The sequence below is a fragment of the Glycine soja genome, chromosome 4, assembly GCF_004193775.1.
Source record: "Glycine soja cultivar W05 chromosome 4, ASM419377v2, whole genome shotgun sequence".
Lineage (NCBI taxonomy): Eukaryota > Viridiplantae > Streptophyta > Magnoliopsida > Fabales > Fabaceae > Glycine > Glycine soja.
In genome coordinates this window covers 48,985,818-49,001,877 of record NC_041005.1, presented here as the reverse complement: position 1 = coordinate 49,001,877, position 16,060 = coordinate 48,985,818, and the positions used below count along the sequence as shown (strand labels likewise).

The 16,060-nt window shown below is 31.9% G+C and overlaps 3 protein-coding genes and 1 long non-coding RNA gene across 6 annotated transcripts; 2 read left to right on the top strand and 2 right to left on the bottom strand.

The window, feature by feature from the left end:
• The first annotated feature begins 805 nt into the window (after nucleotides 1-805).
• Nucleotides 806-3,766, top strand: LOC114410184 (protein NETWORKED 4A-like). Of its 3 annotated transcripts, none has more exons than XM_028374012.1 (2): nucleotides 806-958; nucleotides 2,105-3,766. In XM_028374012.1, exon 2 carries the CDS (start codon nucleotides 2,113-2,115, stop codon nucleotides 3,571-3,573), a length of 1,461 nt encoding a protein of 486 aa, XP_028229813.1. In that variant the 5' UTR covers nucleotides 806-958; nucleotides 2,105-2,112; the 3' UTR covers nucleotides 3,574-3,766. The 3 variants fall into 3 exon arrangements, with proteins under 3 accessions (XP_028229813.1, XP_028229815.1, XP_028229814.1); XM_028374014.1 differs by having other exon boundaries at nucleotides 813-958; nucleotides 2,113-3,766; XM_028374013.1 differs by lacking the exon at nucleotides 806-958 and adding an exon at nucleotides 1,049-1,229.
• Nucleotides 3,767-4,920: 1,154 nt separating this feature from the next.
• LOC114410183 (transcription elongation factor TFIIS-like) lies at nucleotides 4,921-8,241 on the bottom strand. Its single transcript, XM_028374011.1, has 3 exons — nucleotides 8,125-8,241; nucleotides 7,837-8,014; nucleotides 4,921-6,286 (listed from the first exon to the last, which is right to left on the bottom strand). Exons 2-3 carry the CDS (start codon nucleotides 7,990-7,992, stop codon nucleotides 5,336-5,338), a joined length of 1,107 nt encoding a protein of 368 aa, XP_028229812.1. The 5' UTR covers nucleotides 7,993-8,014; nucleotides 8,125-8,241; the 3' UTR covers nucleotides 4,921-5,335.
• Nucleotides 8,129-14,196, top strand: LOC114410904. The gene is made up of 4 exons (XM_028374807.1): nucleotides 8,129-8,299; nucleotides 11,843-11,911; nucleotides 12,006-12,188; nucleotides 14,052-14,196. The coding sequence occupies exons 1-4, from the start codon at nucleotides 8,129-8,131 to the stop codon at nucleotides 14,142-14,144; spliced, it is 516 nt and encodes a 171-aa protein (XP_028230608.1). The 3' UTR covers nucleotides 14,145-14,196.
• LOC114410182 lies at nucleotides 12,206-14,045 on the bottom strand. The gene is made up of 2 exons (XR_003666279.1): nucleotides 13,227-14,045; nucleotides 12,206-13,182 (listed from the first exon to the last, which is right to left on the bottom strand). It is a non-coding gene; the product is annotated as an uncharacterized LOC114410182 (long non-coding RNA).
• Nucleotides 14,197-16,060: the final 1,864 nt, after the last annotated feature.

Sequence of the window (16,060 nt, the reverse complement as noted above, 5' to 3'; positions counted from 1 at the left end):
ATAATTTAAGTATTAAAACTTAAATTTAGTTTGTAAAAAAGTGTGATGTTTACATTTGAATTATATTTATCTAAACAATTAAAATTTTAAAATTGAGTTTTTTTTGTTCAATCGTTTGATTTATTAAAAACATATGAAATTTAAACTTAACTTGTTTATCGCCTTTATAATTTAATGAATGAGTTTATGACAATTTATTTGCACAATTAACTTTACAATCGATTATTTAAATAAAAAAACTTAATAAAATACTTAATGAAAGAATCCAAATAATGTATGAATTAATTAATTCATTTACACCGTTGAAGTATATAGATGGAAAATTATCTTGTTTAGTTATTACAATTCAAAATGAATAAATAGTGTACGCACTAGGTTTGTACAAAGAACTTTTATAAATATTATTTAATTATAAATTATTATATATTATAAATTTATTGACTTTAATATAAATCACCTTAAAAACAATATTAATTATATATTTTAAATTACCGTGACATTAATGTATACTATCTATCAATTTTATTAATAATTATTCTTTTAATAAAGAAAATTGTGAAGTATTCTTTTAGATATTTTTTTATTGGCAACACTCCTATCCAATACTTAATTTAAAGAATTCACCAATAACATACCTATTACACTTTTCTTTTTACTGTGTGACAATGTCAAATTTTTACACTCACGGTGTACAGAAATAGAATAAAATTATTTTTTAAAACTAAATTAAAATTAGAAAATTGAAAACTTGAACATCTCCGTCACTGTTGATGTTTGAAAAAAGAGTGAATTGAAATTTGAGAAGAGGGAAGGCGGGATCCCCAAATTAAGGGGCCACGTCTCTCTGTCACTCCTTTTTATTTCCGTCTCTTCTCTGTCTTTTAAATCAAAATTCATTCACAGCCACTTTGCTTTCTTCTCTCTTTTTCTTTCTCCGATCTCTCCGCCATTTCCTACGGTACGGTTCACTCAACTCCATTTCCATCTTCATCTCCGTTATCACTTTTTTCTTCTTTTTCTCTTTTTTTTAATCCTTTTCTGCTTTTACGATTCTTTCTTCTTTCCAATTATTTCATGTCTGTGATTTTGTAACTAACTCCTTCGCTTTCTGCTTACTTGATTTTCTTTATTCTCGATGTCTTCAATTCACCTTTTGCGTTTGCGTTTCCATCGTAGTTTCCTTTTTCCAACTACTGAAGCGCAAGTTGAGTTACTTTACTCCTGTTGAGGTTGACCTTAGGTTTTGGTTGTTCCTTTAAAGCTCAGCTTCATTAATTTCTTGTGGAATTCGACTTTGGATCGTTCATAAAGCATAGATCGTGGTTGTTGTTTGTAAATAAGCATACTAACGTGTATGAATTGTGCGTAGCATCATCAACAAGTTGTTTCTTGTGACTGCATGAAGTAGCTCTTAAAATCTAGAGCGAGTGTGTAATTGTGTATGTTCAATGTATGATGCGAGTAGGTGTGCCGTGTGCAAGTTGCAAGCATTCAGATAGGACTAATATTTATGATGTAATTCTGTATCTTCCACTTGCACTAATCATTTGTGGGCTCAATAATGGAGTTAACTGTGGAAGGAAGAGAATTAAAAGTTTGTATATTCATATATTTCATTAAACTCAGTGGTGTTAGTATGTATTTAGGAAGGTTACTTGACGAAGACTAAGAAATGCACTCTTGCAAGAAGGCATGATTTTCTAGAACCTATAACATGAATTATATGTCTAGGATTCCACCTGTTAACTTTTTCTCTTGGAGAGTAGAGATTCAAAGTATGCCTTGTCCTTTTGCTATGTAACTTGATTGAAGGATTTTGAAATTTCAGCAAAGAGTTGGTTATTGCAGTAGTTTAAGTTGTAGGATATTGTTTTATATTTAATTCATATATTAGGAAAATAAAGAGAAAAAAGGTAATAAATGGTCACTAAGTGGTTTTGCAATCCAGATATATAACTCATGTTATTTCTATTTCTTTTTTCAATTCTATAACTTGAAATAGTTTTTCTTTGCTGCTTGCTGATGATTTGAGTGGAGATTTCACATCTTTTAGGATTTCATTTTTCTTCTAGTACAAAGTGCTTATGATTGATTTTAACCTCAGAACCTCAGATGGAGGGATCTGAAAATTTTGATGCAGGCAGTGACCAAGGGAATGTATTGGTGACACCATATTATACCCCATATCCAAAGCACGTGCTACCAAAATCTGGTGTTCAACCTGTTGACATAGAGTTTTCTCCTAGCTCAGGTGGTGATAGCTCTGCGGCTTCTATGAAAGAGGGCCCTGGATCATCTTCATCATCCTCATCATCCTCGGATTCAGAGCAAGAAAATCAAGTAGTTGGGGAGGGAAAAACAGATGATGTATCATGGGAGAGTGAGAATAGAAGTTATGATGAATTGCTTAAAGAATTCCTTAAAAATGAGGAAGAGCTGAAACTTTCCAACTTTAAACTTAAGCTCTCAGAAGAAGAGTTGAAGGTTCAAATTGAGAAAAGTGAGGGTCAGCTTAATAATGCGTTGGTAGAATTAAAAGTGAAAGAGGAAGATCTTGAGTATGAAAAAGGACAGGTACTGGAGTTGCAAAAAAAGACAGCTGATTTGGAAACACATGTTCCAGATTGCAGCCTCAAAATTGCAAAGTTAGTGGCACAGCTGGAGTTGGCTGAAGAACAGCTTAAGATATCAGATGATGAAATTGCAAGATTAGAAGAGGAACTTAATAGCAGGTCATTGGGTACTCGTGAGTTGCAAGGTCAGCTTGAAGTAGCACAGGATAATGTGGCTGCATTAGAGAACCAACTTGACTCAGAGAGAAAGCAGATTCATGACCTAGAAGACAGGGTTACATGGTACAAAACTAATGAAACCAACAATGAACTTGAGGTGCAAAAATTGAAGGCTGATATGCTTGATGCCCAAGCACAGTTCTCATTGGAGAAGGATCAGTTGCATTCTGAGATTGCACATTTGTCAGAAGAGAACAAACAGCTGGGCTCCAGACTTGAGGAATATAAGTCTAGAAGCAACATATTTGAAAACAAATCAAGGCAATTTGAAGCGGAAAAACTGAAACTAGAAGAGCTGCTTGCCACCCAACAAATGGTTTTGCAAGGTGAAATCAGTTGTTTGAAGGAAGAACTTGATCAGAGAAGACATGATGTTGAAGCTGTGAATAAGGAATTTGACAGGCACAGGCAGAAGTATGACGTGCTCATGACTGAAAAAGATGAGGCCAATGCTAAGATTCATAACCTTATGGCCGAGACAAGAGACCGAGACAATCACATTGCAAATCTGGAGAGAGAGATAATCCAGGTATGTGAACAAAAGGCAGAGCTGATCACAGGATCTGCAGCTACACTGAATCTTGTAAATGAGTTGAAACTGAAAGTTGATGAGCTTGAAAAAGAGGTGACTAGGCAGAATGCAGTGATCTCAGACAGGGCTGAGGAGAAGAGGGAGGCAATCCGACAACTATGCTTTTCAATTGAGCACTATAGGAGTGGTTATAAAGAACTTCTTCAAGCATTTTCTGGGCACAAGCGTCATGCCGTTACAGCTGCCTAAAGTTGCATTCACCCATGTCTCTTCGTTTTATTGTGTTGTAGATCTTTGCGCATTATCAATTTTTCATGTCGTTCCCTTATTCTTGTTGTGCATCTATACATTGCTTAAAACTCTTCCTATCGAATTAGGTCAAACATTTTTTATATTGGTAATTGACGTTGATGAAATCTCTATATTCAGTTCTCAGTCTTCATTTCTGCTGTTTGTTTGAAGGGCATTATTCTATATTCATAGTCTAGACTTTCGGTGTGAAAATAAATTATATATAGGATAATGTTCTTTGGGGCCATGGTTTCCGTGGACCACCTATTTAGGGGTCTATTATGAATCACTTTTGATAACCGTTAGATTCATCTTAGATTTATACTGATATCATGTATCTTGTACACTAGATTCCTTCTCACCTTCCTCTGCATACCCTCTCCCCAGAGCATCAGCATCACTTTTTTTTTCTCTTTTTTTCGCTTCTCCTTCCCCATCTTTGCTGCGGCCGAGATCCGCAACACGTAGTGGTACTAGAGTTGGAAGTAAATTTATGAAATTATGAAATTAAAGGAAGAAATAGGAACCTTGATGATTCTGTGGAGGTAGGGAAGCAACACTATATTTTTTGTTTTAGGATAATATTATTAATGAAACGTTTAGATATTAAAAATTAATTTTAAACAATATAAGTTTATTTAATTCTACCTTTTTTTTAAAAAAAGGAAAAGTTTGATTTGAATCAATATTAATTTCAATTTGAAATCCTTAGTTTACTCAGTTGAATTTCAAAACTTTTGTCAAAAAATTCTAATCTTTTCATTCTTCATCTAGTTTTGTTATGATTTTCTTCATCATGTATTGTAATATTTTATTTTTTTTTATCTATTTTATGTTATCTTATCAACTTTATGGGTCTCTCTTCATATTAATCAATATTTTTTTAATATATTATTAAATCATAACAATCAAATTTGTTTTTCAATTTGAAATCTCTATTTTTTTTTTTACTTTTTTCATTATTAATTTTTAATTAGAAATCAACTTTTGTAATCCATAAAAAAAGTTGACTTTAGGTATGGTCTGATTCATTAGGATTGCTCGCACACCCTTAAACTTGGAGGTTTGATAAGTCTTTCGATGAGCATCAGGCTTAAAGTGAAAAACGTTGTGTTGTTAGGATAGGTTTGGTTATTTATCATGGATCTTGTACTGTTATCTTACATGGTTCATGGCTTTTCAAACTTGGAGTTCATATGAGCTTGTGAGCTTAAGGTAAGAGTTCTTCACTGAACTACAGATGCATTGAAAGGGTTCGCAGCTTACAAGCAACGCATTGCAACTAAAGCTAAGCTGACACCAAAATTAAAATGAAACGAAGAGACTACATTGTAAAGTGTGCTGCAAGCTTACAAAGAAAATTAAGTACAATGCACTTAGTGTTTATGAATAAAACCTAGCTCTAACTGACCATTCTGTTAACTAATCGTATAGGTTGGATGCCGTTAGGTTAAGTACTTAGTTACTGATGAGTAGAACCTGAGAAAAACATTGGTGCAATCACTTGTAAAGTTACAGCAAACTACAATAATGCGAAAACTTGAGTTAAAACTGAAAGAATAAAAAGTACAATTTTTCTGCCTAAAAATTTCTACATCTAAACAGTCTGATGGAAAATTCTGGCACGATTGCAATTCGGAACCATGATACTCGCACCTTCATACCCTAAATCAGTAACAGAAGACAACAGCTCTAGTGAGACTCACTAATCACAACTGCACTAACAGAACTTCCAACGGTTATTGCAGACAACACAAGTGACATAGGTTGTCATAGGTTCATCAGCACTGCGAGTCTGCATTTGGTAATAGGTGGTCTTTCTTTGACCACATCGGCCACACTTAAATTGATCGGTTGTAGCTTTTGGCGGACCTCCACGCTCACATTCAAACAAAGCTTTCTCTGTGATTTTCTGATATTCCTGCTTCCTTTGCTCACTAGCCATTTCTGCTGTGCTCATGTTGATCAGTTGCTCTGGCTCAATAACACCAAGCAGAACTTTTCTCCGGAAATCAGGGTTGTTTGAATCCTTAAGGTTAAACATTAAGGACCTATACTTGACCTTTTGTGCCCCATTAGAAGGGCCCCATTTTTCAAATAATACAGACTCCACTGTCACAGCAACACGGATAGGATCAGAATTATTGACTACATCTACAAGATCTTCATCAGCTTCTCCAGTAACCTTGGATAAAGCCTCGTGGAGAATTTCCCTTATTTTGTCTCGTGTTGCATCATTAGATTTAATCATAGTTTTTAGTTTTGGGGGAGCGGCAGAACTGGATGACATTTTCTTTGCTCCAGAAACTGGCTTTTCCTCCTTGGCTATCTTTTCCACCTTGACACTTGCAGAACGATCAGTTTTCTCATTCTTGACATCGTTTTGTACCTTTTTCATATTTTCTGAGCTTGACTTTGTTGTACCATTCCTATCAATTTTCTCAACCTTAACAGTTTCACCTTTTTCAACCTTTACCGAAGGACTCTTTTGCATTTTCCCAGCTTTAGATTTCTCCCCATTAGCCGACTCAACCTTACTATCAGAGCCCCCATTTTTATTTTTGCTTGTTTCCTTGATAATTATGCCTTTCCATATCTCAATTAGGTCAATAGCAAAGGCCTTAATTTTCAGCCTCGGGTGCTTTGTCAAAACTTTAAGATGTTTACCCACCTGAAAAATTACATTAAAAAAAATTCAACAAATCTTTCTGAAAATTAAATTAAAAAAGTAAAACAAATCTTCAAGTCTGAAATCAATACAGATTTGAGATCAGTTTAGTGTTCTGATATCTTTTGGGGGGAGGAATGAACCTTAAATGAAAAATGTATGATAAACCCATCTCGAACATTTCCTCCCAAATTTAAGACTCCCAATGATGAGAACGTAATGTTGTTCACAAACACAGAATCCAGCAACATAAAACTATCCATAAGTGAACTTCTAAATACTCTACAATTATTCTAGAAAATTTTATTTTTGTTAATCAAAATACTCAAGTTTCTACACTATCTAATTCTTTTTCATATTGAATCACCTCTTTTACTTTTGCTTTAACTTAATTTGTTTATTTCCCCATTTCATCTCTGAACAGATGGAGCCTCCACTGTCACCTCCAGATAGATCAAGAACTTGGATTTAAAAAAAAAAAAATCCAAAGTATGAAGTATACAAAACAGCAGGAACCACTAAAATACCTATTATATTAGTGGAAAAAAATAAAACTGCTGATGAAGTTTTCAAACTTCCTCATACTCTAGTGCACTATGCACAACAAGTCAATAATGAATTTGGGTCCTCTCTTATTGCTAAAGAGCATGACAGTGTCATGTTGTTTTAAGAGAAAGCCCAAGCTTACTGTGTCAGGCCCACCATTACCAATTCAGGGTCTACAGATTCCACGCAAAGTAGTTTGTCGTTTTCTCTCATAAACACAACAGTGTCATGTTTTGCAGGAAATGGAAATGATCCAAATCCTAACAGAAATTCCATAGCCATTAGCAAGCACTACCAAATAATAGATCCCAACTGCAAGGACAGCCTTGGGAAGCTATAACAATTTGTAGATTTATACAAACAGTAACCTTGGAACATTCGGTAACTTCAACTTCATTCTAACGTTCAGAGCAATACTAAAACTCTTCGGTTAACAAAGTTAATCGAGAGAACACTAGCAAAACTTTTGCAACCTAACATTACCAAAACCTAGAAAAACAACTCTCTGAACATTGGTAAGCATAAAAACCACACCTCATGACTACATGACCCAATTAATGCAGAAAATATTAGTCCAATCATCCCAAAAAACCTTTTGAATAATGATTTAACAGAAATTCCAGCCCCCAACATCAAACACACATAAAAAAAAAGGGTTTTTATTCTTTCTACCACAAGCAATTTACAGAACCTAAAAGTAAAAACCCCAAATGTTAAAAGAATACAAATTTATTTGTTAGTGCACATCACACACCACATACCATATTATAACGAGAGATGTATTCTGTTTACAATTGAAACCTAACCTTTACAAAATATCAAAAATATCATATCACACAACCTAACAATATCTCAAATTACCCTTTTTTCTGCACTTTCTCCCGCAAAAAATAATTTCATAGTGAAAAAAACTCATCCAAAAACATCAACCAATCAAAACCCAGGAAAAAAAACTTAAAAAAAAAAACATAACAATAAAGAGAGAAAAAGAATGAGAGAAAAATAACCTGGGTGTTGACGAGAATCTTGTAATTAACGGGAAACTTCTTGAGCTGCTCGAGCGCATCGATGCATCGGCTTTCCTCATGTTTGCCGTCGCCGGAGATGGCCGCATCCGCCGCCTTCTTCGCCGCTTCGTACAATTCCACCAACTCCTTCTCCATCTAACCCAACCACTCTCTCCTCCTGAAAACAGAAAACCAATCAGATCAAAACCCCAAAGAAACAAAATAAATGAATAAAATAAAGAAAAGAAATTGTGGAACTAGACATTAGAGAAGAGAGTGAAAACACACGAGAATGGAACGTGTTGTTGTTGTTGTTGTCTCCTGCGGCGGCGGTGGTGTGGCAAGTGAGAGGAAGAGAACATTCAACATAGCACCTAGTCTCACATATAAACGGAGGGATCATCATAGATCAATCAGATCCGACGGTTCGTGTTGTATTAGGGGATCGAACATTCTCGATCCGGTAATTCAGATAATGTTAACTTTTATAGAATTCTTTTTTCCACTTTGAATCTAATTTAAATATTGGGACTCGGGAGACTGTAAAGATTCTTTAATTTTTTTTTATTTAGAAGATAGATATTCCCACAACACAGTTTATTTCATATATAAATTTAAAATTCAAGTTTTAATCAAAAGACATTGTATTTTTTAATATTTCTTATAATCTAATTTTAGAAAATAATTATTAATAATTTATAATAATTACTTGATAATATAAACATTGTTAAAATATATTTGTAGTCATTTGTTTCTTTATTAATGTTTGTTTTGGTCCTTTATTTGCTAGAAACTCATTTTAAAGAATAAAAATATATTTGAGCCTATAATTATAGTAGATGGAAATTAAATTTTTATTTTGATATGAATATAATTTAAAATTAATAGACTTATCTAAAATGATTTGTAAACGATGGAGTCGATAAAATCTTTATAGAGAGCATATGAAAATTAAAGTCATTTAATATATATGGTATTGTATTAAAGTATTATTGCACAATTTATATTTTTACATAGAATTCTTTTAAATAAAATATTTAGCACTTTTCATCTTTGAAATTTGACGATTATAAATTTTAAATGTAAATCATTAAGAAATATTTAAAGAGCTACTGAATTTGAAAACATTATTTGCTTTGAAATATTATATTTTCTGGTGGAAACTTGGGATTGGAACGGGTCATAAGGTGTGTAAAATACGGTGGGCAGTTATATATATATATATATATATATATATATATATTCAATTTTATTATCCTATTTTTAGGAGGATAGATGAATGAGAATATATCTTTATAAAAAGAGTGTGAACTCTAAACTGAAGCAAAGGTTTTTTTTGTTTTCAGTATCTAGGAGGACACGGTAGGTAGGTAGTGTAGGTTTGGTATTTCTGTTATTTTGTTTGCTTTTTGGTGGGAATTTAGAACTTGAAAGATACTTGGTGTCTGTTAAGAGTTCAAAGCAGATCACTTCACCTGTGTGTGCAATGCAATGCAAGGAGTTACCCTAAATTGGAATTTTGGAAAGGAAAACAGTACCGGTCACTGCTTTCATTTCCACGACAAAATAAGCATCCTTGAATTTGAAGTGGGAAACTTGATTAAAACCCATTTTGGAAAAGAAAAAAAGAAGAAGAAGAAAAGGAAATCATGTTAAATCAAAACTATGACCATTAGGTGCCAATCAAATCCATAAGCATGCAGAACCCCATCCAAACTATAAAATGTGCAACAACATACCCCTCACTAAGTTATAGAAGGTCATGTTTGTTCGAATAAATATATTAGAATGTCATTGTTACACTTTTTTTAAAATAGAAATAGAATAACAAATGTTAATGACATTATATTTTTTACTAATTTGAAGTGCGCATGCCTGAATGTAGTAAATCATTGAAATATTTAATAATAATTAATCACACGTAAAATAAATTAATGTTTACATAAATAATTAGTCGCAGTTGTTAGATGAATATTAGAAGTACATATTTTAGATGTACAAATATCAATACTATTGCTTTAATAAACATGACAGCGCTTCTCACTAAGATAAATATCCGTGGATGATATAATTTTTTTTTTTTGTAATAACAAGGTTTAATATAGTTGATATATGATTGAGTTTCTCAAGTATACTGAGAGGGATCTCATTCTTTCATCGTGCATATGAAGAAAATTTTATTGAAAAAGATAAAATTCACTTTCGTGATTTCTACACTTTGAAGGTTAGTCTCTGACTTTCGACTATATGAATACATTGCTTCCAACAAAAAGATAAAAGATACTTCCCATTTGGCAGGATGGAGGGTGAATTGTAAGGGCCAACTAAAAGTTGTAGGACATAAAATGCAACTTGCAAGTTTGTGGTACAAATAATTTTGAAAATCTTAGGTCCTACTCGAGGTGATTTCTCGTTTTTAGTTTTGAAATTTTTTAAAATCAAAATTTTGAGTTTTGAGTTTCAATTTATTCTTTTTTTTAGTTTTTAATAAATGTTACAAATTGAAAACAAATAAAATGAGTCAATTGTTTTATTTTATCTCATTTTACCATGAAATAATGGCAATTATAGATGTAGCAAGGTGAGAGTAGCAACGGTGACGGTGGTGGTAATAGTGAAGATAGTGGTGGGATGAAATAGTGCCAATGAGATGATGGTGATGATAATTGTAATAGCAATAAAATGGTGATGTTGTGTTTTAAGACTGACCCAGTAAGGTCGCATCCAAGGGAGGAAACATGTTGAGTCAATTAAAGTTGAGTATAAAATTTTAATTTTTTTAATAAAGATTAGGCATGCAAGTCAATTAGTGATCCATTAATTCGACCATTGAGTCAGTAATCTAATGCCTTAATCGGGTTGATCATCGGTTCAGTTTTTAAAATTTATCAATGGTGGTGAGATAGAATAGTGACAATGGTGACGACAATGATGATGGAGGCGACAAAATGGTGGCCTTGGTGACGATAGCAGCAATGAAATGGTGACGATGACGACAACAGTGTGATGTAGTGGTAGCAACACTGACAGTAATAATAATAGTGGAATAGGAGTGACAACGGTGGAATGATGGTGGTAGTGATGAAGACAACAATGACGAAATCTGAAAGTAGTGATGATGAAATGGTACTCTAACGATAACAATTTAGTGTTGATGGTAAGAACGGGAGCAATGGTGGTGGTGATATAATAATGATGGTTAGAATATTTTTTAAAACTAAAAATTAAATTCACAAAACCTTTTATTTATTTTGATAATAAATGTAAATTTATTTCAAAATTAATTCAATTCAATTTTTGTTAAATGCAATACTTATAAAAACATTGAAAATATTTTTAATTTATCCTTACGGATGAATAGGTTTAAACTAAAAAAAACTTCAAAATAAATATTTTTTATATAAGTATTTTTTTAAGAAACAGATAAAATTTATTTCTTAAAATAAATTGAAAATTATTTTTCAGATAGAAACAATTTAGACAAACATATTAAAAAATATAAAATTTCTTATTTTATTAAAATAAACATTTATTTTAATAAATAAGGTTAAACAAAATGATCTTACATTTCTTTACATCATACCTTGAAATCCTCAAATATTTACACATATAGGTAATAAGGGTAAAAAAAATTAAAGATATATATAAAAACATGATACGATGATATTCTAAACGTGAAAACATAATTAGAATATTATCTTTAAGGTTGTAGGAAATTTTCTGTAAATTACAAAGATTCCTCAATAATAATTGCATAAGCTACATTAACATGTCTAAAATGGTTCTACAAAGAAAATTTTGAGTTTTCATTCTTAAAAATTTAAATCATAATTGATTTAAAATAGCTAAGTGAGTGATAAAAATAAGTGAAGGGTACCCACACACATCAAATCGTGGTGATTGAGGACCATCCCCTGTACCTTCACAGTGAGGAGTCTCCAGCCATTGAGGTACGTTAGGTTTTTTTATGAACTATTTCGAACTGTTAATTTGTGATCCTTTATAGAAAGGTGAGAATTCCCAAACATATCTTGCATTATCATCCTCAGCAAAGAATCCTATTGCCATAAATTCTGTAGTTCACTCATTCAACATGGCTGAGCCAGAAGGAAGATGATTTAAAACAGAAAATCTCCAAGTGAAAACCAGCACAGAACATTAAAAATTAATATCCAAATTCAGAACGCAATACAGGTGCGAGAAGACCTCAGCAGAAAATAACATTATTCAACTGTTATTCTTTGACCCATCCTTTGCATGATCAAAAAATTCAAATCACTCTCTCAGATGCCAACTCATTTTTGCTCAGGATCTGGCTTCTCCAAGAATGTCTTCTTCAACCATCCCCATGGCTGTTAATGATTAAAACAAAAAAACAAAAAAATTAATCAAGGCTGCACTCAGAACCAACCAGAAAATAGATATGGATATGCATATGAAGCAAAATGTAGCACAGACAAAATTACCAAAATAGAGAAACCCATGAATATCCATGATATTAATACACAGACAAGAAGAATATTAAGCCTGCTTCTTGCAACATCCTAAAGAAAGTTGGTCAAGAGCACTGAAACAGGCTCACGAAATTGTTCTATTAAAAAACTGAACAGGGATGAGGAAGGTTGGAAGTCAGTTTGAGAGTAAAGGAGGGAAGATAGGAAGTGCAGTTAGCCATGATTTGAAGGGAAGAAGGAATGGGTTTGGGCTAGAGGTTCTGAGCATCAGCAAAACTCTAGATTTATCTTTTAATTTCTGCAATTGCTATTTGTGTAAGGTGCCAGTTTCCATTGTTTTTACCAGTAAAAATCAGTCCCTGTCAAAGGTTATTGACAAACAACATCATTAAAATCAAGATCTATATCAAAGAGTTGGGGTCATTTTGTGGACCCAAGCACCATTGTCCCGCTATATCACTCTTCATCCTTAAAGTTGAAGCAGGGGAACATGAAATGGGACACCCATCAAAAGCAGATCACATGAATAATTTTTTTGTTGGCACTTTGGAGTATAATTTGTAACATAGAAGATTTCCATCATCATCACACAAACAAAAACTACTAAACACATTTGGTCCATCACGAAAGCTACCAAAATTGTATAAGGCACTACTTAAAAATATCAACCAAACGACAATGAATCTTAAATAAATTATGTGCTCATTGGTTTTAAAGTTTGGTATAACCGATTTTGATTTTTAAACTGTCAGAATGTTATTCATGTGTGTCGAAATTAATTTTAACAAAAAAAAAATTACATTGAAACAAGTGTCAGACTGTAAAATTGATTTTAGATGGTAAACAAACATGCACTAAATTTTATGAAACTACTATTTAAATACTCGTATACCTTATTAAAAATTCAGCAAGAAGAAAAGAGAAATACTCGTATACCTTATTAAAAATTCAGCAGGAAGAAAAGAGAAATGCTAGAGCTAAAAGAGCATATAAAATCACACAAAACTTATATCTCTCCATTGCATCAATGAATATCTGGTAAGAAATTATGCCTGCCTACTTTGTTATCTTCTTCCACTTTCTTCACATTCCAATCACAAAGAAGGGGGGAAGGCACCGAAACTCAAAAGAAAAGGAAAAAAAAATTGGTATCTTTCTTTATTCCATTTCTGTCTTTCTTCATGCACATTGTTTGAGCACATGGATTCCGTCCCTCAATTATTTTCTTTTATGCTATTAAGGAGATAAGAAAGTAAGAAACTGAAATTTACATGAAAAACTCACCCCTGAATATTTTTCACACTGAATTTTAAGAATGTAACAAAATCCCTAAAAGTTAAGAGTGAATTATACGCAATGGAGATCCAAAGTTTCACGCAATTTATGACAAGACTGCACCTAAGAAGCCATTAACACAATCTCCAACACGTGATTATAGAATCAATCAATCAGACAGCACATCGGCGAGCGATCGGGGAAATGGAAAACGCTCCAAGACGTAAAATAAACACAATCTATAAAAACCACAAAGTTCAGAATGCGAATTTATACGACGCAATCCGAATTAGAGTTTTGAATAGGCTACATCGAAGCAGAAATTCGAGAACTAAATTTCAGATCAGCATGTTACGTCGCCGAATGCGAGGAGCCAAACAAGGCATAGGGCACAAATCCTTAAATCAGACATAATTTTCCTAAGCTAAAAATTAAAAAAGAAAAAAGAAAATCGTAATAACGGAGGGACAAAAAGGGGATGTTAACCTGAACGAGGTAGAGAGCGCCGGTGACGGCAGTGACGCCCCACAAGGCGGCGGCTTTGACGTCGGTGGGTTGGAGACGGATCCTCGCTGGTAAACCGGCCATTTTCTCGATTCTCAAAGTGAATTCTCAAATCTCAACTGCGAAAGCGAACCCTAGAAACACCGCTTCTTCAATTTCAATTAAATTGTCAAAGGTCCCAGAATTATTTATTAGATGAAACAAACAGTGTCGGATAATTTTCATTTAATATTATTCTCTTTAGAAAAGTATTTAATCGCTTAAAGGCAAATGCCTAAATGGTTAAGTAGTTTTTAATTATTAAATATTTTTTTTTATTTTCAATGATTAAAAGGCCGTAAAGATTATTTTCTGAAGTTACAGTAATTTTTTAATGTGGCATCTAAAGTAAAAAAAATTATCTAAATGTAAAATGACTTATTAAAAAATAATAAAGTTTAAGTAAAAGTATAATTTTTTATTTGTGTGTAGATAAACCTACTGTATTAATTATTTTTTTGTTAAGGATTTACTTTTGTTAAAAAAAATAAACTAACTCTTTATTATAACTTTTCTTATATTACTAAACACATTAATTAATTTGTATGGAATTATTTTACCTTCCATTCCGGTTCTACTTAGTTGGAGCAAAATAGTCCCTTATTTGTGTCTCTAAAAAAATTATAATTGCATGCTATTAAAAATTAATTAAAATATATTAATAATATAAGGATTTAATTAGAATACACTCACGCTATAAAGATTTTTCACATTATCATCTAATATTTTATTATTATGTATCATAAATTTATTAATTTTTATAATAATTATTTTAAAAATTATATTTTAAATTAATTACTAATGTAAATAATTTATACAAATAAATCATGAAAATTAAACTAATAGTGAAAGCACTGTAGAAAATTTTCACTGTAGAAAATATGTAAAAATAAAGTTATATAAAGAAATTATAAATTTTTAATATGCAAGAAACTAATAAGTCACTTGAGTCGAGTTAGACTCAAATTTTTTAAGTAATGTTTTGGGTTTGAGTATTATAAATAAAAAAATAGTTGATAGAGTAAATTTCACTAAAAATGTCTAGTCAAATCATCTAATATAAATTAATTATCAACGAAACTGATAAATACTTTAAACCAGTCATGCAGTTAAAAAATGTAATAAGATATGATTGAGTAGGAATTAATAGATTTTACTTTGTGTTATATAAGTGCATGTCTCTAATGTGAAATTCATTATTAGGTTTAGGTTGGTTGTTGTTCATGCCAATGGATGTTGCATTAGTGGTGTCTGTTTTAATTGTATCTTGCATTGATTTTTAAAATATTGGAATTGAGACAAAAGGTGTTCACTAAAAAATTCATAGTTAAACTATGATTGAATTTGTTTTTACATTAATTGTTCATCAAAGGTGAGTCTTTGAACATTGATTAACGTGGGAAAAAGAATTCAAAAATATTAAATTGAAAATAAAAATAATTGAACATGATAGAGGATAATCATAAGTGTATGGTTGTCATCAAGTAATAAACAATAAATTCACAAGAATCACATGTGTAGCTTTATAATTATCACGATTCAATATGAATTAAGCAAAAGGAAAAAAAAAACTCTAGAAGATTGATTTTGCGAAGAGAAGATTTGAATCAATTTAGAACAAACAAGTAATTAAAATCAAGTAAATTTAATGACCAGGGAGTTGCTAGGATGGAGGGTTTACATCAATAATTTTTATTGACTAAATCGTTTTACCATTATGCTTTTATTGATTCTTATAAAGGTGAATTAATCTAAGGTAATATCCACTGTCTTTGAGAATACAGAGGTGTAACTAATTGAATTTATCCATACATTCAAGATTTAATGTCTAATTTTTTCATCATGGATCAAACAATTAGGTTCACATTTTTATTGTTCCTTAAAAGTCTAAAATTATGAAAAACGGTGATCAAACATCTCATGTGGAAAAGTTAAACAAGAAAGAAATAAAA